The 22,711-nt window shown below is 45.3% G+C and overlaps 1 protein-coding gene and 1 long non-coding RNA gene across 6 annotated transcripts in view; one reads left to right on the top strand and one right to left on the bottom strand.

Moving 5' to 3' along the window:
- The window catches only part of TSPAN2 (tetraspanin 2), a 56,113-nt gene that overhangs the window by 14,723 nt on the left and 18,679 nt on the right, over positions 1–22,711 (bottom strand). For 2 of the 5 annotated variants that reach the window (XM_047083397.1, XM_047083401.1), the window contains 4 exons: positions 13,241–13,338; positions 11,870–11,944; positions 10,514–10,612; positions 9,180–9,251 (listed from right to left, as the gene is read on the bottom strand). In XM_047083397.1, the coding sequence (XP_046939353.1) occupies positions 9,180–9,251; positions 10,514–10,612; positions 11,870–11,944; positions 13,241–13,338 (344 nt within the window). Of the gene's footprint in view, positions 1–9,179; positions 9,252–10,513; positions 10,613–11,869; positions 11,945–13,240; positions 13,339–20,154; positions 20,228–22,711 lie in introns of all 5 variants that reach the window. The other 3 variants (XM_047083400.1, XM_047083398.1, XM_047083399.1) reach the window with 3 other exon arrangements.
- Positions 15,212–22,711, top strand: part of LOC124514953 (uncharacterized) — a 131,299-nt gene continuing 123,799 nt past the window's right edge. The window contains exons 1-2 of the long non-coding RNA XR_006962701.1: positions 15,212–15,296; positions 22,473–22,706. This is a non-coding gene — a long non-coding RNA (uncharacterized LOC124514953). The remainder of the gene's footprint in view (positions 15,297–22,472; positions 22,707–22,711) is intronic.

The raw sequence follows: 22,711 nt of genomic DNA, 5'->3' as shown, positions 1-22,711 counted from the left end.
GATTTTCATTTCCCATCAATCCTCCAAACTGCTACTATAGGAAACTCAGGAAAATGTAAATCCTATCCCAGATTCTAACATTAGTACTTCCCTAAGCATACAGCAGGAGATGTAGACTTTTGGCTTCATGAAAGTATTCAAGGCCCTTCAAGAACAGGTCCCTCCTCCTTGAAGGACTCATCCCCACAGGTACCTGAGCCAAAACCCACTACTGGCACTTTTCTGGATACAATTATATTCCCTTGTTTTCATTGTCTTTACCCCGTGTCCCTTCTACCTGGAATACCCTTCTCTTTTGTCTGTTTGCTAGGCTCTGATTCATCCTTTAAAACGTATCCTAAGAATTATATCAGGGGAGAGGATTTCCGGAAAGATGGCAGAGTAGATGATCTTCAAGTCACCTCCTCCCATGGGCACACCTAGGGAACCGTGACATCAGTGCAGCCAACCCAGAAACCCCTAAGACTAGCAGGATAGATTTTCCACACTTAATCATAGAAAGGAGGCCACATGGAAAAGGGCAGGGAGGGCAGAGAGGCAGTTGGGAACCAAACTCTTGGTGAGACTAACCACGAACAGGAGGGGCACCACAAGCATGGGGAAGGGAGAGAGACAGACCCCACACCAGTCATCTCACTCACAGGGGACTGGCACTGGGAAGATAAGTCCCCATAACATTTTGTTTTGAAAACCAGAGGGGCTTAATTTTGAGAGGTTTTACAATTTGTGGGGCTTAACACCAGGAAATTTAAAAATCAGCATGCTCCACTCTGGGAGAGCCAGAGGGTGGTAGGAAACTCAGCTGCTATCCTTAAAGAGCCAGCATAACAAACAGGCCTGCGGAGATATAACACAGAAGCAGCAGTTTGAAAAGTGGCTGGGGTATATGGGAAGATTTATTTATTAACCGCAGAACATGTGCTGGAGGGGCAGGGGTCTTTAGGAGACTTTTCTAAGAACAAAAGAGCTTGTGGGCACCATTTCTCTCTCCCTGCTCTCCAGCCTAGACAGCTAGAGACCTGCGGGAACCAGTGAGAACACCTGCCACCTAGCTTGCTAACACCACATTGCCTGCCCCTGTGTTCTCCTATGGATCTGGGTCCACTCCATCCAACCAGCCCCACTTGACAGGAGTCCTTCCAGAATGGCTCCGGCCACATCTCACCCTGCAATCAGCCCAGGCAGGGACCCTGCCACTCCAAAGTGACATCTGCCCTGGGAAGAAGGGAAGATAACCATACACACCAGTTTCGCTGCAGCTCTAGTAGCTGAACCTTGTAAGTGGCAGTGCAGAGGGAGTGCCCTGACAATCGGTGCATCTATAGCTCCAGCAGATAGACTGGGGGCAGACATCTGATCTCACTACTGGCTCTACCCACCAACAGAAACCTCTCAAAGACAGCACAGGAAGAGAGTCCTGCAGTCTGGGGTCACTGCAGCCTCAGCAGATGGACTGGAGGCCCAAGCCACCAATGAAAGCCTCTTAGGGGACAGGGAAGAGACAGTGCCCTGCATTTTGGTATGACCCCAGCCCCAGCAGATGGGATGAGGGCAGACATCTGGTCTGACTTGCCTAACGACAAGCCCACTGTGGCCCCAGACTGGCACAGGGACCAAACCCTGCCCACAACAGGCAAAGTGGACCACTGCAGTCACCTGGACTGAAGGTAAACAAGGCTCAGCCACAACAGTAGGGCCTGTGCGACTCACATAGAAGACACCCCTGAAGCTCCTGGTCCTGGGGAACAGGGGACATTGCACTGCAGGGCACCGTAAGACCTCTTCCTCATAGGTAACTACTTTCAAGAGCAGGAGACATAATTGACATTACTAATACACAGAAATACAGAGAATTAGACAACATGAGGAAACAGAGGAATATGTCCTAAATGAAAGAATAGGATAAAAACACAGCAAAACAACTAAATAAAACAGAGGTAAGCAATATTCCTGATGAAGAATTCAAAGCAATGGTCCTAAAGATATTCACTGGACTTGAGAAAAGAGTGGAGGATCTCACTGAGACCTTCAACAAAGAGAAAATATAAAAAAGGACCAATCAAAGATGAAGAATTCAATAACTGAAATTAAAAATACACTAGAGGGAATCAATAGTAGATTAGAGAAACAAAAAAATGGATCAGGAAGCTGGAACACAGGGTAATGGAAAGCAACCACACTGAACAGCAAAAAGAAAAAAGAACAATAAAAAATGAGAATAGGTTAAGAGAACTCAGTGACATATTCAAATGCAGTAACATTCACATTATAATACCAGAGAAAAAAATAAAAAGGGGGTAGAAAATTTATTTGAAGAAATCATAGCTGAAAACCTCCCTAATCACCTGGGGAAAGAAACAAGCCCAAGTAGCAGAGAGAGCCCCTAACGAGATGAACCCACAAAGATACATCCCAGGACACACCAGGCAAAAGAAAAAAAAATAGTGATAAAGAGAGAATTTTAAAAGTAGCAAGAGAAAAGTAAATAGTTACAGACAAGGTAAACCCGTGGATTTTTCAGCAAAAACTTTGAGGGCCAGAAGGCCCCTATGATATAGTCAAAGTGCTGAAAGGAAAAAACCTGCAAGTAAGAATATTCTATCCAGCAAGGCTAGCATCAGAATGGAAGGAGAGAGAAAGGGTTTCCCTGATAAAAAAAAGTTAAGGGAGTTCATTACCACTAAACCAGCCTTACAAGAAACATTAAAGGGACTTCTTTACATGGAAAGAAAAGGCCATAATCAGGAGTAAGAAAATTATGAAAGGAAAAGATTTCACAGGTAAATACAAATACAATAAAGGTTGTAGATTAATCACTTATAAAAGCAATACAGAGATTAAAGCACAAAAGCAGTAAAATCAATTATATCTATAAAAACCAGTCAAAGAATTAAAAAATAAAAGAATATGAAGTATGACATCATTACATGAAATGAGGGGGGGCAGTAAAAATTTAGTGCTTTTAGAATGGTTTCAAATTTAAGCAACCATCAGCTTAATATAGACTGCCATATGTATAAGATGTTGTATATGAGCCTAATAGTAATCTAATAGTAACCACAAATAAGAAACCTGCAGTAATACACAAAAAATAAAGAGAAAGGAATCCAAGCATATCACTAAAGAAAGCCATCAAACCACAAGGGAAAAGAGCAAGAGAAGAAAGGAACAAAGAAAAACTACCAAAGCAATGTAAAACAAGTAACAAAATGGCAATAAATACATACCTATCAATAACTACTTTGAATGTAAATGAACTAAATGCTCCAATCAAAAGACATAGGGTGACTGAATGGATAAAAAACAAGACCCATCTACATGCTGCCTAAAACAGACTCACTTCAGACTTAAAGACACAGGCAGATTCAAAGTGAAGGGGTGGAAAAACCTTTACCATGCAAATGGAAGCAAAAAGAAAGCAGAGGTAACAATACTTATATTGAACAAATAGACTTTAAAAGACAGACTATAATAAGAGACAGAGAAGATCACAACATAATGATAAAGGGAACAATCCATTAAGAAGATATAACAATTGTAAATATTTATGCACCCAACAAGAAAGCACCTAAATGCATAAAGTAAATATTAGCACACATAAAAGAAGAAATTGATAGTCATACAATAATAGTAGGGGACTTTAACACCCCACTTACATCAATGGATAGATCATCCAGGCAGAAAATCAACAAGGAAATAGTGGCTTTGAATGATACATTGGACCAGATGGACTTAACTGATATATTCAGAACATTCAATCCAATAAGAGTGGAATACACGTTCTTTTCAAGTGCACATGGAACATTCTCTAGAATAGATCACATGTTAGGCCACAAAACACATCTCAATAAATTCAAAAAGACTGAAATCATATCATGCATATTTTCTGACCAGAACACTATGAAACTAGGTTTCAAAATCTTTAGGATGCAGCAAAAGCTATCCTAAGAGTGAAGATTATAGCAATACAGGACTACCTCAACAAATAAGAAAAATCTCAAGCAACCTAAACTTACACTGAATGGAGCTAGAAAAGAAAACAAACCAAGCAAAGCCAGTAGAGGAAGGAAATAATAAACATTAGAGCAGAAATACATGAAATAGAGACTAAAAAAAATCAGTAAAACTTTAGCCAGACTCATCAAAAAAGGAAGAGTGAGAACTCAAATAAAATCAGAAACAAAGGAGGAGAAAAAACTGACATAACAGAAACACAATTATAAGAGAATATTATGAAAAATTACATGCCAACAAATTGGACAACCTAGAAGAAATGGATAAATTCCTACAAACATATAAACTCCCACAATTGAATCAAGAAGAAATAAAAAATTTGAACAGACTAAATACTAAAAATGAAACTGAATCAGTAATAAAAAATTCCCAATAAACAAACATATGCGACCAGATGGCTTCACAGGTGAATTCTATCAATTGTTTAAAGAAGAGTTAACATTTATTCTTCCTAAGCTATTCCAAAAAATAGGAGAGGAAGGAAAGCTTCCAGATTCATTCTATAAGGCTAGCATTACCCTGATACCAAATCCAGACAAAGACACTACAAAATAAAAGAACTACAGGTCAATGTTTCTGTTGAACAAAGATGCAAAAATCCTCAACAAAATACTAGCAACAAAATCCAACAATACATTAAAAAAATCATTCACTACGATCAAGTGGGATTTATTCTTGTCATGCAAGAGTGGTTCAATATTTGCAAATCAATCAATGTGATACATCACATCAGTAAGAGAAAGGATAAAAACCATATGATCACCTCAATAGATGCAGAAAAAGCATTTGACAAGGTACAACATCCATTCATGATAAATACCCTCAACAAAGTAGGTTTAAAGGGAACATACCTCAACATAATAAAGTCCATATGTGAAAACTCCACAGCTAACATCATGCTCAATGGTGAAACTGAGAGCTTTTCCTCTGAGATCAGGAACGAGATAAGGATATCCACTCCTACCATTGTTTTCTTTTTTACCTACTCTCACCACTTTTATTCAACATAGTACTGGAAGTCTTAGACACAGCAATTAGAAGACAAAAATACATAAAGGCATCTGAATTTGTCAGGAAGAATTAAAACTTTCACTATTTACAGATGATGCAATACCATACACAGAAAACCCTGAAGGCTCCACTGGAAAACTACCAGAATGGATAAATGAATTCAGTAAGGTTGCAGGATACAAAGTCAATATATAGAAATCTGTTGCATTTATACACACTAATAATGAAGTAACAGAAGGATAAATTAAAAGAATCCCATTTACAATTGCACCCATAATAAAATACTTGGGAATAAACCTAACCAAGGAGGTGAAAAATCTATATTCCAAAAACTATATAACACCGATGAAATAAATACAAGATGACAAACAAATGAAAAGATACTCCATACTCATGGATTGGAAGAACAAATATTGCTAAAATGTCTATACTCTCCAAAGCAATCTACAGATTTAATACAATCCCTATCAAAATACCAACAGTATTCGTCACAGAACTAGAACGAATAATCCTGGAATTTGTAACCACAAAAGACCCTAAATAGCCAAAGCGATTTGAAGAAAGAATCCCAGATTTTAAGATACGCTCCAAAGCTGTAGGAATCAAAACAGTATGGTACTGGCACAATAACAGACACACAGATCAATGGAACGGAATAGAATCCAAAAATAAACCCAGGCTTTTATGGTCAACTAATCTATGACAAAGGAGGCAAGGATACAAAATGGAAAAAAGACATCTCTTCAACAAACAGCGCTGGGAAAACTGGACAGCTACATTTTCAAAAGAATGGAATGGGGCCACTTTCTTACACCGCACACAAAAATAAACTCAAAATGGATTAAAGACTTAGTGAGACCTGAAAAATAAAATTCCAAGAAGAAAACACGGCAGGAATCTGTTTGACATTGGCTATAGAAACATTTTTCTAGATATTTCTCCTCTGGCAAGGGAAATAAAAGCAAAATTAAACTATGGAGACTACATCAAAATAAAAAGCCTCTGCACAGCAAAGAAAACAATCACAGAATGAAAAGGCAACTTACCAAATGGGAGGAGATATTTATAAATGACATAGTTGATAAAGGGTTAATACCTCAACTATATAAAGAACTTGGAGAACTCAACACCAAAAAACCCCAAACAATCCAATTAAAAATGGGCAGAGGACTTGAATAGACATTTCTCCAAAGAAGATATGCAAGAACTGAACATCACTCATCATCAGGGAGATGCAAATCAAAACCACAATGAAATATCATCTTACATCTGTCAGAATGGCTAAAATCAAAAACACGAGAAACAAATGCTGATGAGGACGTGGAGAAAGAGAACGCTCACGCACTGTTGGTGGGAATGGAAGCTGGTGCAGCCACTGTGGAAACAATATGAAGTATTACCCTATAATCCAGTAATTCCACTATTGGATATTTACCCAAGGAAAACTAATTCAAGAAGATATATGCACCTCTATGTTTATTGCAGTATTACCTACAATAGCCAAGATATAGAAGGAGCCCAAGTGTCCATTGACAGATGAATGGATACAGAAGATGTGGTATAGATACACAATGGAATATTATTCGGCCATAAAAAAGAATGAAATCTTGCCATCTGCAACAACGTGGATGGACCTAGAGGGTATAATGCTAAGTGAAAAAGAGAAACACAGTCAGAGAAAGACAAATACCATATGCTTTCACTCATGTATGGAATTTAAGAAACAAAGCAGATGAGCAAGCAACAACAACAAAAAAAGACAAAAACGAGACTCTTAAATACAGAGAACAAACTGGTGGTTGTCAGAGGGGAGGTGGGTAGGGTGATGGGTGAAATAGATAACAGGGATTAAGATGTACACTTGTTGAAATTTTTAAAAACTAATTTTTAAGTTTATTTATTTTAAGAGAGAGACAGCACACCTAGGGGAGGGGCAGATAGAGAGGGAGAGTGCAGAGCCAGAGGTGGGGCTCTAACTCACGAAACCGTGAGATCATGACCTGAGCTGAAAACAAGAGTCAGATGCTTAACTGACTGAACCACCCAGGTGCCCCTAGAATTTTTTTTAAATGTTTTAAATTTATTTTTAAGAGAGGGAGAAAGAGTGGGAGAAAAGAGCGAGCATGGGCAGGGAAAGGACAGAGAGAAAGAGGGAGACACAGAATCCGAAGCAGGTTCTAGGCTCTAAGTTGTCAGCACAGAGCCCGACACGGGGCTCGAACCCACGAACCGCAAAATCATGACCTGAGCTTAAGTCGGACGCTTAACCGACTAAACCACCCAGGTGCCCCAAGAGGTACACCTGTGACGAGCACCGAGTAATGCACAGAATTGTTGAATCATTATATTGTACACTTGAAACTAAGTGAAGACTGTTACGTTAATGATACTTGAACACCAACAAAAAAGAATCACACATCAGGAGGGTCTCCCGCAACCCTTCAATCGCATGCCTCTCTCACGCAGCCTTACTCTTGTACTACCGAGTGGTGGTGCCGGCTCCCCTGCGGGTCTCTCCGGCAGCCGCTGAGCACTTTGAGGGCAGTGGCTGTGCCTTGTTCACGTCCTCCAACTCAAAGGGAGTCACTAAGTGTCCAATGCAGGACTCAGGACACAGGCTGGAGCTAAGATCTCATCAGTCTCCTCACAGCTGCATGCTTAGAAGCATCCATGTCATTGTCCCCATATTCTCATATTTCTCCCCTAATGTCCCACATCGCATCTGTGCTTCCCCCACCCCCTTCGCTGAAACTGCAGAGCAAACATCATTAATGATTAAGACCAAATCCAACACATTATTTCCAGCCTTCATTGCCTTGTCTTCTTCCCAGCATTGAACTTTATGGACCAACCATCTCCTCCCTCGCTTCCCAGGCGCCACTGTCTTTGGACTCTCTCCAGTTCGACTCCTCCTTCACAGTCTTCTTCTGGCTTCTTGTCCTTTGCTTACCCTTAAATGACAGGGTTTTCAGCCCACCTCTGCCTTATTCCACACACTCTCCCTGGGTGAGGCCACTCCTACGGCTTCAGCTACCACCACTATGCTGGGATTCCTACACCCGTCTTCAGCTCAGATTACACGTAAGTCCCACAGGCACCTGAAGTGCAAACCTGGCCAAAACTGCCCCGGAATGTGCTCTTTTCCCTCCATGCACCTCTCACGGGGAGCAGAGTCTCCATCCACCCATTCTGCTCAAGCAGAAGTCTGAGGTCTTAGCTTCCTCCTCCCACTCCCCACTCACACACAAGAGATTGGCCAGGCCTGTTGATTCTACCCTCCGAACATCTCTGAATCGGCTGCCTCCTCTCCATCCCTACTGCTCGTGACTTGCATTAGCTCCTCATCCTCTCTTACCAAGGTGACCACAAGTGGCACCTACGTGGCCTCCCTCCAACACTCCCCAACCTTCTATTCTACCTGTCACACCCAGCAGCCTGAGTACTGATTCTACAATGCAAAACGGACTATGATAATCCTCTGCTAAAAGAAAAACCTTTCCCAAACTTCCAGGTGTAAAATCACGCCTTTGTCTGCCTTGCCCAAGAATGTCCCTCACCATCCCCTCTGGACTCCCTACTGTCCTGCAGTCCTGGACTTCCCTACTGCCATGCCTCTGTTCCTGCTGCTTCATGGGCCCAGAATGACCTTCCTTTGTCAAAATGCAGCTCAAGGATCTCAACTTCTGTGAAGCTTTCTGTGTCTACATTGTATTCTTTACAGGCTTCGGGCATACACCATCTCCCTTGACTAGTCTACAAGGCCACTGAGGCAGGAGCCATGTTTCATCTCAGAGTTTTCAGAACCTGGCACAAAACCTGGCACAGGGTTTCAGAACCTGGCACCTTCACTTGCTAAATGAAGCATTCATCAGTGACTTCCAGGGAGAGGTGGGTGGGGCAACGTTCTCAGGGTGCACACCTCTGGCCCTGGTGAGTTTAATTAATGCCATGGCATTTGCACCATTATGGGCAGGTCAGCTTACCATCATTTCCCAGGGGACCGGGAGACTAGGACTCAGCATTGCTTCATGTATTTTACATAGAGTAAAGCTGAGGCTCAGAAGCCACAGGGAGATGGCCTTCTAGAATCATACCCAAGGGCAAGAGCCATCTTACAGTATAGATAGGATGGGAACCCTAGTAGAGAAGCTTACCTTGTGCCCTAGAAGTTCCTTTGGGCATGTGGGTTGGACCTGTTCAGAGCTTTCTTTTCCACAGCACTGAAACTAGAGAGTCAGAGAACAGCTTTTAGGGCACAGGAAGGAGGAGTGGGAGCTATAAGTCTGGGCATCACGGCGGAGGACTGGGGCACTGAGGCAGCAAAGCAGCTATGGGGCCAATCTCTGCAACCCAAACTGCCATTTCTAGGAAGATAGTGAAGAGTCACATAACCATGGTAGCAAAACAAGAAGAGAACTTCGGTAAAGTTGTCTGAGTTTTACGATGGGAAGTGACTCAAGGCAATCCAAACAAAGCAAGAAGCCAATGACAGTGTCTTGTGTAAATTGCTGTTTTTTAGACAGGAATTGGGTCCTTAGATTCTTTATTTCAGCCTGGGAGTAACTTACCCTGCTGAGTAGCTCAAGTTTTATGAGCTTCAGGAAGGGCTCATTAACTGGGGACAGTCTGGGACAGAGAGGAGAAGTGGCCACAGTAAATAAACCCCAGGGGCTGAAAGGCCAGGGCATGAAGTCAGGCCAACAAATAGGTGTCCTGCCTTAGGGCTGGCTGGCTCTTCAGAGACAAAGGAGACTGTGTGTTGCTTGATGTCCCTGGGGCAGCTGAGGCTGAACAGGATAAATGGTTGGCACCTTCCAGGACATTCCTGTGACAAACAGGAATGGGGCTACCCAGAAGCAATTGGTCCAGGGGTTCAGAGATGCTTCTCCATACGGCAGTGGTTAATAAATCAGGATGACTCTGACCTGGCCCATCATCCATAAGCCCTTGTTGGTTAGCTGTGTGCAGCCCTCAGCACTGCACTGACGGCACAGTCCCACAGAACGTTCTAGGATAAAGGGAGCATAGCTGTCTCCGTGCCCTTTTGTGTTACAAATGGGGGAGCTGAGTGATTATCAGGGAGGCAAGGAAGTGGCTCAAGTCGCAAAGAGGCTCAGTGGCAGAGCTGCAGCTAGAAAGAGCTTTCCTGACTTGAAGGTCATGGTCGCTTCTATTACACCACCATGCCACCTTCTGAGACAGCTTGGAACTGATTTGGGCTGCTTTCTGGGCGCTCTTCTTTGTGCTCTTTTGTCTCTCTGGGGCACATGCCCTGACTTCCTCTGGTGAACGCTGGGTGCCAGGTAGGCCCCTTCCTCTTCTAGGTTCTACGCGTAATGCCAATGGCGGCTCCTGTGAGGGCTGAAATACAGCTGCGGCATGGCTTCACCAAAGTTATTCTGATCTTTAAGCCAAGTGAAGACAGAGGTCCTGACTAACGCATGGTCTTCAGAAGATATGATGTTAAAGAAGAAGCAAAGTTACTTACTGTTGAGTGGAAGGTAATGAGGGTCCCATTTCCCTTTTCCCTGTCTTTCAGGTAATCATTATAAGCCTCTTCATACATGGTCTGAACATGCCGTATAGCCTGAAAAAATACCAGGAAAACTGTGGGAAGTTCCAAACATTCTCCTTTCATCAAGGAAAACCCCCTCTTCCTTACCCTTGGAAAATACAGCCTGTCCCTGTGTTTATCTGTATTTTAAGTCAATTCTGCATTTATGGAATAGATTATAGATTCTGGAGTTTCGTAGATACTTCTGGAGATGGGAGGACAGACTAACCAAGAATAACTTTCATAGACTAGAAAGATTTCTTTAAGTGGAGGTTCTCAAACTTGAATGGACATCAGCATCCACCGAGCCCCAGACTCTGGGGCCTCCCCAGGAGATTCTGACATACAGGGAGTGGGGACTTAGGCATTCTTGGTACCCCACTGGTTAAAAGTGTTCAAGTCTATTCATGACATGGTTTGAAAGATGTTCATGATTGAGGAACGCTGTTTCAGCATATAAATATCGTAGAAAACATAGAGAATGCTTTTTCTGATATAAAGGCATGTGATCTGACATCCATAAAGATCTCAAAAAGTCATTAGATCCAATTCCTCCAACCTGCAAATATAGCCAGCTACTTCAGAAACATTCCAAAGGAGGTGATATTTACTTATTCTACATGTTCACCATTTTTTTTTACATCTAAAGTAAGTTCATAAACACAATATTGATAGCACATGAATTTACATGAAATACAGTACATTTAAGACTCCATTCTTCCTCCTTTTCACTCCCCTCTTTCCCACAGTGTGTTTTAACCTTCTAAAAAGGACATTTCCTCTGTGGGTTCTTCTGATAACCTATTTTGGACACCTATAGTTTGAGCACAAATCTAAAGAGACTGGCTTCACCAGCACACAGCAGGTCAGGCTTTAGTCTTCAAGGATGATGTGGCCTCTTTCCAGGCCGAGCCCTATGGACAAATATTAGTCCAACAAGGGATGAAAATGCATGTTCCTCTTGATCCCTCTTTCTCACGAATGCAATTTATCCCCTTTCCCCATTACAAATAGGATAATCTTAAGATAAATATCCTTTAAAAAATCATAGCCCCTTTCATAAATCTAATGAAAGCTATGAACTATCTCCTCCGAAAAATGTGTGCACATACGTATATACACCCGCATAGGTCTGCACGATATTTCCAGGTTAAGACATTCTGCGCCAATGAGAAACGTGGGGGTTATTTAGTTTTGTAATACCATTGTGGGTGTAATATTCTCATATCCTTTGCCATAAAGAGACCCTTTAACCATCGTAAAAAGAAATTGCATGTAATTTCTACTTACTACACCCTTGCCTATAAAAGCAAATACTCCAGTGGTTACTTCAGCAGCAAAGATCACCAGTAGGCAGGTGAAGAACTATAGAGGAGAGAAAACATTCACTTCATTAACTCAATACCTTTTCAATGTATTCGGCCTCTTTAATTCTAGTTCCATTTGGAAAACATGAGGCAAGATTATTCGTTCGAATTGATCTAGTAGGAAGTATTTGTCCCCCCCTCCCCTGGAGCTTGTTTATGCGTTCATTTGCTCATTGATTCATTCAGTGATTGTTTATTGAGCATCTACTCTGCACCAGGCACTGTCCTTGGCACTGGGTATTCAATGGTGAATAAGGTAAGATCCCAACGTCTCTGCGATCATGGGCCTCATCTTGGAAAATGGTAAATATGATAAAGGAGTAAAGCACTAAAAAAAGGTGAGTTGGATAATTTCAGACACTGATAAAGAAACCCCACCATTCAGAACAGTGCCTGGTACCTATGCGCTGAACGAATTCTTGAACAAAAGAGATACTACGAAGATCTAAAACAAGGCCAGGAGATAGGGAGCAACTGGTGGGGCCTGGAGCCTGTGAGGGCTTCTCTGGGGAGTGGGGGTGGTGGTGAGGGGTGGCCTCCCGGACAGATTTCTGTTCCGGTCTCTTGGGTCGGCTCTATGTTAAGAGATAAATGAGAGAGATGCTCAGCAACAGGGGAAAGACAGGCAGAATGCAGGACTGAGGAAATGAGTTAAGAGATTTTACACAGCAAGAGATCAGAAGCAGCAGGCACGGTTTAAAAATCAAAGATTGCAACGAGTAAGGAGAGACTGCCCTCTGAAATTGCTGTTTCTGACCCCTCATGGAGAAATACGAAATCCTTCTCTCTTCTGACCCCTCTTCCTTCTCCCCGTTTCTCTTAGGTCGCTCTGGCATTGGATGTGTATAGCAGTAACTGAAATTCGTTCTTTTTTTTTTTTTTTTTTTTTTTTGACAGAGGCTGCTTGTTAAAATAATCCACAAGAGAGATGTTTGGCTCACTTATTGATCTCAAACAGCAATTCTTTTCTTGTAGATAACAGCACTTCCCTGGCTATAGGAATCTTAGCTGCCTTACTGGGAAGTACTTTTGAAAGAACAATCATAATTACCCCCTACAATTATTAGGCACCTTTCCTTCCAAAACATCTTCACACTAATGACCTCATTTTTTTTTCATATTTTCCATATGAGGCAGGGACAAAGATAATATTATTCTTAAGCAAGAGATGGAGAAAACGGAGACTCAGGGAGAGGGAGCACGTGCCAAGGTCTCAGTGGGCCCGAGGAGCTGGCGCTGGAGGCCCGATCTCCAGTGCCCTTCAGACCAGTCCCCTCCCACATGCCCCACTTACAGATCCGAGCACACACTGTGACTCCCGCATGGCTCCGCAGCACCCGAAGAAGCCCACAGCCATCATCAGGGCCCCTGCTCCAACCAGTACATACAGTCCTGCAGGGAAGAGGTCAGAGGGGACACTGAGCACCTAGCCCACTTGCTCCCCTGCTGCGCCAGGTGTCCCTGCAGAGCAGAGCATGGCTGCTGACAGTATAATGGGGAGCACTTGCTGAATGCTTGCTGAGCGTGCACCTGACAGAACCCGCACCAGGGTCCTGGGAGGTAGGGGGTACGATTATCCCCGGTGGACAGAGAAAGCTGACACCTACAGAGGTGAAGGGACCTACTCACTGTCACTTGAGCGGCAGTGACTAGTCCAAATTCCACGGCTCATGCTCTTAATCCCCTCCAGGTGCCTCCTACATGCCGGGCACTTTACCTTTCAGATTTCTACCTTCCCTGGAAAGTGGGTATCACTATAATTTGTGGGAAAGTAGTACAGTGAGTCCAGGGGTGGTCAGGAGTCAGTGCTGGAGCTGGGACACAAACCCACACCTTTCCAGGAGACCCTTGGGCCGTCACGGCACTCTGGAATTAATGGCTGTCTCCATCACAGGAGAGGCTGTGAGGACAAAGTGTCTGGAAGGGAAAAGGGCTGATGGTCTGCCCAGGCACAGATGGGGAAGCAGGGACAGGGTGGGGCAGAACAGGGGGTCTTTGTTTACCAAGAGGGGCAGGAAGACACAGGAATAAGGCAGTCAAGTTTGGTTGAGAATCACCAACTGTAGAGGGCATCACCACGAACACTGGACACATGGGAGGTGGCAATGTTCCAAGAAAATAGCCAATGAGAGCAGGTGACAGGCTAATACACACCAAATACTATTCCTAATACCACAGTAGCTACATTTATTAAGGGCTTATTTTTTCCAGGCACTGTTTTAAGCACCTGGCACAGATTGATTAATTTTATCTTCCTGAGGCAGGTACCATTATATCCATTTTCTAGAGAAACTAGTCCCCAAATGGTTAAGTGATTTGCTCAAGAAGATAGAGCTGGGATAAAAATACCCATGTGCCTCTAAAGCTAGCTCATCATGGTTAGCCTACCCTGCCCTGTCTCGTCGGTAATACCAGCAGCCTCATTGCTGGCGCTAATCCCACTTAGTCCTGAAGTCAAGCCACAGGAACCACTGTTCTCACAGAGAAAGAAAAGGACAGAAATGTTCTTGTTCGGAGACAAATAAAGCCAAGCCCTTTCTTATTTCCTTTTCTGATCCGGAGATAAGTCAGAACACAATGTGGGGGCCTGGCACTTGACTTGCTTAGAGTAATGCTAATTGTCCCTATTTTATTTTTTTGCATTGTATTCATCTGAGTCACCTGGAAACCACTCCCAGTCACCGAAAGGGTGGGAGCCAGCCGGTGTCCCACCTCCGTGGGGAAAGCCTGAGCCGGGTGCCTCCGGGGGGCCCCTCTCAGTGCTGACGGTTGTTTGTGGGCAGATCTGTCTGGTCCCTGACACAGACAGGGTGACACCCAGGCAGCTCCGCTTCCTGTAGCACCCCAGCTCTTCTCGGGGCCCCTGGGACGGGGAAGCCCTGCCGTGCTGCGGTCCTGTGGCAGGTTATTTATTTACTTCCTGCTACGCCAGATCTGCCACTCCCTCCCCTTCCCTTTTCGCTAAAAGAATTGACCTAGTGTGGAACGGACGTGAGAATGAGAAATGACACCATGTTAAAGACAATACCGTTGTTGGCTCCACTGCCTACACACCTTATTGCTTTAAAAATTTTATTTTTCAAAGCTCTTTCACTTTCATCCTCTTACTGGTTTCTCAACGTTTATTTATTTTTGGGACAGAGAGAGACAGAGCATGAACGGGGGAGGGGCAGAGAGAGAGGGAGACACAGAATCGGAAACAGGCTCCAGGCTCTGAGCCATCAGCCCAGAGCCCAACGCGGGGCTCGAACTCACGGACCGCGAGATCGTGACCTGGCTGAAGTCGGACGCTTAACCGACTGCGCCACCCAGGCGCCCCCTCTTACTGGTTTCTCAAACAAGCCCGTAAGGTAAGGCGAGTGTTCTATTTCTGTTTTGCCGACGGGGGTCAGAGAGGCAAGGTGGCTCCAGGCGGGACACCCGGGACTGGAGACCTGATCCCCACCCTACTGGAACAGGCTGCAGGAAGGCAGCAACACCGTACTCAGTTCCCTCACAGAAGATCTCATGGTTGGGCTACCTTAATATATTGATTTCCCATTTAAAATGTTCACTGTGGGGGCACCTGGGTGGTTCTGTCGGCTGAGCATCCTACTTGGGCTCAGGTCATGATCTCGAAGTTCGTGGGTTCGAGCCCCAGGTCTGCTGTCAGCACAGAGCCTGCTTTGGATCCTCTGTCCCCCTCTCTCCGCCCCGCCCCCCTTGAGCTCTCTCTCTCAAAACATAAATAAACATTAGAAAACTTTTTTAACGGTCATGGTCTCCCACTGCTACAAGATCTACTCTACAGGTTCCGCTTACAGTAACAGCCTAGGGACTGGGCTCACCTTGATCCTTATCTAGCCCATGCTCTGGCCACAGGGGAGTTTATCGTGATCTGACCCGGCCAGCTCTTTTCCATTTTGTGCTTTTGCAGGCTGTCCTATTTGTCTGTCTTCTGTAGATTTTAAGTCCACAAACAACCACCCTATCTAGACTACGCCGACACAAGGCGGGATTCTTGATCAGTGTTTGTTGGATGAGGGGATAAAGAAAGAACATATCAAATCTGAAGTTCTGGACTGGCTGCCTGCCATCGCCCATCTTTGCTTAGAGATACACGCTAGGAATACATCTCAACCAACCTCCATGAAGCTGCCACAGGGTGGGCTCTCTGAAGGTCGGGCAGATGAGTGCATGGCTGCACACTCTGAGAAAGGGTTCCTGAGAGTCTGGGATGTAGGAAAGAGGGGTGTCCCTGAGGAAGCGGGGGTGCAGTGGACAGAGGCACAGGGGCCTGAGGAGGACACAGTTGTTCCCCACTGCAAACAGGCTCACTCGATTCCACGGGCAACAATCCTCTCCCTTCTGAAATAATACGAGCTCGCCAAGAAAATCTGCTGATTGGTATAGTAGTCCATTCTTAGGCTGTCAGAGTCTAGAGCTCAGAGCAAAAACACCCTGGAACTGACCCGGCAGCTCCAAATTCAGAGGCCTCTCCCCAGCAAACCTCAGTTTGTGTATGCGTGGGCCACATGACTCAGCCCAGTGCCAAATGAGCACTGCTTGTTGGAGCTTAAGGGAAAATCAGACGAATTCCTTAGGCCTCTGGAAAGCAGTTCCCAGTCTTGTTGTAAAACTGCACACCATAAGGCCACCTGTGGCTTCCAAGGACACCTTATCCTTTTTCTGATCTGGCCCTCAAAAAATAGCTGTTGCCACCTGGGTGGCTCAGTGGGTTGAGCATCCAACTTTGGCTCAGGTCACGATCTCAAAGTTTGTGAGTTCGAGCCCCGCATCAGGCTCTGTGCTGACAGCTTGGAGCCTGGAGCCTGCTTCGGATTCTGTGTCTCCCTCTCCCTCTGCCCCTCCTCTGCTCATGCCTGGTCTCTTTTTCTCTCCCTCTCAAAAAATAAACATTAAAAAAATAGCTGTTGAATGAATACATTAATTGACAGTCACATTTGAATTCCAAGATGGTTTCTGTAGAACCCTTTCCCTCTCAGGCGGCTGGTGTGACAAGTGTATTACCGAGTTCTTACATTCCCCTATGCCTTCCAAGTCCTATTTCCCTCGATTTGAGAAAAAAAAAAAGAGTAAACACCTTGAAAACACATTTTTATCATTAATAGCTGGGCCTTGTGATGCAAGTGATCTTCAGGTGACACACTATCACCAAATTCCTGACGATTCCATCGCTCGTTTCTTACATTCCAGATTCTTCTTTTTAAGCCAGAAGCACCATTTAGTTAACATGGAAAGGAGACAGCAACCTCCAAAAAGCCTTGTCGGCATCAACTCATTTCAAAACGGCTTCCCCTTTTAGGGACTGGAGAGTGGCCTGGTCATCAATTATAGTGGCTTTCTGGCAGCAGATGGTTTTACACACTCGGCTAATGACCATTTGTCGTCTGGAATATTGGATGGGGGTTGGCTTATGGGGACAGTAAAGACTCGGGTTCTATCTAAATAACAACAGCTATTGGTTATCGAGTCGTGCTCTAAGTAGCGTAACATGTATTAGTCATGGAGTCATTCAGGGCTAGAGTAACAGGTGCCACTTCCTGGAGCCTCAGCCTGCTCTGTGCAGACTCTGCACTGTGACCTTGACAGGCATCATCTCGGGAACCTGCCGCCTGACAAGCCTCAATGCTGTCAACTCTTCTCTCACTGACTACCGGCACCTAAACCATTCCTTTCTCTCTCTTTCCTTCTCTTTTCTTCCCATGGAACCATGCGTCCCGTGGGCTGTGGGCCGGCTCCTTCCTTGATTGAGGAACACGGTAACCTACCTACACAAAACAACAAAGCTACACGACAGGTACTGCGTGTAAGCACGCTCACGTGTTAAATCATCTCATGCTGTGACGTCTGTGGTGCTGGTACTCCCATTTCACAGCTGGGGAATCGGAGACACAGACAGTTTAAGTTACTTCCCTGCGACTGCACAGCTCATGGACGGTGCAAAACTGGAACTGAACTAGGGAGTCTATTCCAAAGGGCACCCCCCCCCCCAACTCCTACAGGGCAATTCCAGTAGGAATGCAGGAGAACAAAGGCTCACAGCTGGAAGTCTGTTAACTTTGTAACATATAAATGTCAGGGGGGTTCTTTCTTCTTCCTTGAGAGAAGGGCTTGAGGAGTCTCTAGTGGATGATGTCTGGGTTTTCCTCTGAAAATACAGGGCTGGGAGCCAGAGACCCATGCCTGTCAACTGAGCTTTAGGTACCTCCCCTTAGTCCTCAGTTTTGTCATCTGCAGTATGGATAACAATCTAACTTGTAAAAAAAGGCTTCGGGGAAATTGTCTCAACAACGTGAGCTACGGCACATCTCTTCTGCAGCCACTATGACCGTCATGTACAACTGAAAACCAAGAAGTGAAAAAAAAAATATTAGTGGGGTGAGTCAGAGTTTTGAGAAAAGGCAGGCCGGCTCCTCAGCGTTCAGCACTGTGTCCAGCCCGCAATCAGAGCCAGGCTCCCGGACTCTGAATTCAACAGGGAGACACAGCTGTAGGCAGTCAGCCTGTGACCCCGAAGGGCCAAAGGACTGCTGTTTGTGTGGGCAGCCCCTTCGTGGAGAAAACCTGCCAACGTCCTCTGCTCACGGGACACGACTTCAGGCTCTCCAGCACATGCCATCTGTCCAGGCTTCCAAGGGCTTAGGGGAGGCCTCCCTGCCCCCCAAGAAGCCCCCTGCGGTATCTGCCCCTCTACGAGGCAGCCCTAGAGACAGACTGACAGGAAGTCAGAGGGGCAGATGGGTAGAGTTTGGAAGACACGGGGGTGGGAGAGCTTCCCCTTGGAGCTCACTGAGAGAGACTACAGTGGACAGAGTGCAGGAAGCCCCAAGCCACCCAAGCCTCTCTTGCCAGGCTCTCCTTTGTCCATGTTAGCACTCAGGGGACACAGACTTCCTGCGTCAGCCTCCAGACCCCGGCCTGGACTCAGAGGACCTGGAGAAGGGGCGGCAGGAGACAGTCTGACCACCCTCACGCCCTGCCCTCAGCGCCAGCTCCCCCCAGGGCTTGTGGCTGGATCCTTTCCACCCTGTCCCCAGCTCACATCAGGGTAGATCTTCATCACAGGAAGGGAGCCTCTTTCCATCACAAGGAGAAAGAACTAAGGATCCCAGACAGGAAAGCATTCCCCCAAAGATGGAGGAAGTTCTCCTACAAAGCATGGCAGTCATTTGCCCAGAAGCAGGCAGCTAGACCACGTGTCCTCCCGAGGTCCCTCTCAGAGGGGACGGACTCTAGGCTGTGAGGCCCTGTTTCTTTCAGAACCACTTGAATGTGCCAAGCCCATTCACCGACGCTCTTTAACAAAGGGGTGATAAGAGTTTGGTGGGCTGATTGCTCTGGAACTTACTCTGCAAAGAAAACACACAGATTAGTGACTGGTGCCCTGTGACATGAAGTGAGATTTTCCAAAAGCTGGGCCTGCTTCTTTTTTAAAGTCCTATTACCTCACACTGTTTGCTATGCAAGTCCATAAATGGTGTCTGGGTGTATTTTTCTCCTCATTTGATTGCCAGAGAGCAGGTATCTTTCCGATTTGGAAAATTATTTATTGAGGAAGGAAGTTATCGCCTTCTATAAACGTGGGTTATATTGCTTCACTTAGAAGGAATATTTAAAGTGAAGAAAAGATCTCTGACTTCACAGGACTTTTTATTGTTGCCTCTAACCAGAGAAGCAGCTTGGGGAAACAAACAAGGAGACCTGGGTTGTGGGCTGGGCCCCATCACGAAGAGCTGGAAAACCATGGCTGACTGCCAACCCCCGCTGCTCTACCCACTGGTTTCTAGTTTCTTGATAACACATTTCGCTGAACTTCAAGCACTGACCGTGAGCGTTTCACCAGCCACTCAAGGGAAGACACAGGGAAGGGAAGTGTGGCTGAGGAAGAACTAAGGGTGGGCAGACCCACATCCATGCCCCAGGCCACTAAAAACACACAAGATGGACCTCAGGCCCAGTTTATAGCCTGTTGTTTTCCCTAACCTGAATTCACTTCCTCCTCATCTCCGTGAGAGACACAAACCTTCTCCACTCAGTCTCTGTGGTCTGCCTCACCTCAACCTCTAAGGGAGGCATGAAGCCCAGGCCTCGGCCAAAAAGCCCATTCCAGTAACTGGTGTGGGAACAGGCACTGGACCCAAGATTGCCAGTAAGAGTGAGGCTCAGGACTTTGGTTAGAGCTGCTGGAATGAAAGAAGTATGTACCTCCGTTGCCAGTGTTGCTCGGGAGATGGCACCTGGAGCTGGGAGCAGCCATGTTGTCACGTCTAATGGGAACCTGCCCAAGAATGGAGCCAAAGGGGAGCAGGGCTAAGAGATGGGTACAGGCTGGGCTCCGACCGCACCACCTGCACCCCCGAGATGAGTACTGATCCTGGACTTTTCAGTTTTGTGAGTCAAGAAATTTCTGTTTTGCTCAAGACAGTGGGAGTCAAGTTTCTGTGACTGGATTTGAAAAGGGTCCTGACAGATACGTCCATAAAGATATGACATTTCTTGCATCTTGAGCAGTTCATTTTGCTTTCGTTTCAAAAATAGGATCAGGAATGTCTGTATGGAGCCTCTTCACCCTCTTACTCAGCACAGGAAATCTCCCAAATTGATAATCACTCCATTATGATTTTTGCCACGTTCGTGGTTAAATACCGATGTAGAGGAAAGCTCACTTCTATCTGTGGAAATCTGCTCAGCTTCTTTGGTTTACAAAATCATTAAAAAGGTTCTCTTCTGTTGGCCCCAGATGTACACCTGTGAAATTGCTATCAGCACTTTGTTTCCGGGACAACATATACAGGCTGCTCCCGAGACTGGCTTTCACCTCAGGTCCACATCCCTCCCCCTCTGTCTGAGCAGGATCCCTTCCTTCTGCAACTCAAGGTTCCACTGAAAATCATTAATTATTACTTCTAGGCTTGACTCTTCTATCACTGATATCTTTTGTCATTTTGATTCTTTCTATTCCTGACTTTAATAATGTTTAATAATAACGTTTAATAACATTTCTTATCTGCCTGTCTCTTTCTTCACAGTCCCTACTATTGACAACCCCCAAGGGTTATGTCCTATGTCTGCCTATGTCAATAACCTAGCATGGGCTATCTCCCCTCTCATTCTGCCGCTGCCAGAATAATCTCTTTAAAATGAACTGCCAGGGTACCTGGGTGGCTCAGTTGGTGGAGCGTCCAGCTCTTGATCTCGGCTCAGGGCATTATCTCACAGTTCATGGGTTTGAGACCCGCGCTGGGCTCTGTGCACGGAGTCTGCTTGGGATTCTCTCCCTCCCCTGCTTGTGCGCTCTCTCTCTCTCTCTCTCTCTCTCTCTCAAGATAAATAAACTTAAAAACAAACGCAGCGCTGATCATGCCTCCCCCAAACCCTGAATTATTCCTCTACTGCTTACCAAATTAACAAGTTTTGACATTCAGGGTCCTCTGTGATTGTCCTCCTCCCTCTCTGGCACTTCTTTTTTTGTTTGTTTGTTTAACATTTATTTATTTATTTTGAGGGGGAGAGAGAGAGAGCAAGCGCATGAGCAGGGGAGGGGCAGAGAGAGAATCCCAAGAAGGCTCCTCACTGTCAGTGCAGAGCCCATCGTGGGGCTCGATCTCACAGACCATGAGAACATAACCGGAGCTGAAATCAAGAGTCAGATGCTTAACCCACCGAGTGACCCAGGCGCCCCCTCCCTGGCCCTTCGAGTCCTACTTCCCACCTTGCCCCAACCTGTTACACTCCAACCAGAGTTCTCTCCCCAGCCTGGGTTCACTGGTCACTGTCCTGTGGACATGCCTTGTGCAGTCTTGCCCTACAACCTTCACCGTCCTCATTTTGCTTCCACTTACTGATTACAGTCTGGTCTTTCAAACCTACATCAGATCCTTGCCTCACCAGTTTAGAATGACCCCTGATTCACCCACTGCAAATACCACTTAGCTGGCATTTACGTGCTAGTTTCCATTAGAATTTGAGTTGTTAACTCCGTGAGTCTTTTCGAATAGGTTGCAAAGATACGTGGGAGAAAGTACAGCGTTCTCATCCTTTTTTGTGTGACTCCAGTGCCCACGACTGTAGATGCTGGGTGATGCATCCATGAATAGGTTATATTTTTTCCCAAATGGAGAAACCTCTAAAAAAATGGAAAGAATAGAGGCACCCCTGCTTGAATGAATACCTATGTTTGCATAAACCCACAGTTGATGAAATCCCCAAATTAAAACAGCCAGGAAGAGATCACTAGATAACCAGACGCTTATCATCATTGAAAGGGAGACAGCTTTTCTTACATGTGTTTCACATAACCCAGGCCTTGGTGACCTTTTAAAATGGGTTTTCTTCACTGGTGCTGAAAATTTCCAGTTCAAGCTCAGAAACTGCATTATAGAGATTTACATCTGTCAACCTCAAACTTGGTGAGGAGGTGGGTAGGTGGCTGGGCATTAGGCAGTTACTTATTGCCAAACACCTTGAAGGAGAAGGTCTGCCTGTAAGTGAACTGGTTGATGTTTCCCATGTTTTGGTTCTAGCAAAGGGCAGGCTCCCCCCAGCTTCCACCTGAAGGCAGAAATGCAGCTTTTGATGGAAAGTCTTGAGAGTCCCTCCCGAGGAAGAGGGGATAAATAGGGTGCCAGTGCGAAGCCAACAGCATGTGAAGAGAAGACAGACTGAATGTTAATAACCCTGAACCACTGCGTGCCTGGATTTCAGGAGCAAAAGATTTCCGCTGTTTTATTGGGACGGATGTCATGTTACGCCATCAGGTAAC

Source organism: Lynx rufus, unplaced genomic scaffold (genome assembly GCF_022079265.1).
Source record: "Lynx rufus isolate CCGP_SWC_20201006 ecotype Redwood Valley unplaced genomic scaffold, mLynRuf1.p SCAF_2, whole genome shotgun sequence".
Classification (NCBI taxonomy): Eukaryota; Metazoa; Chordata; class Mammalia; order Carnivora; family Felidae; genus Lynx; species Lynx rufus.
The sequence above is the reverse complement of the archived record's forward strand: the minus strand, read 5'-3'. Positions and strand labels throughout refer to the sequence as shown.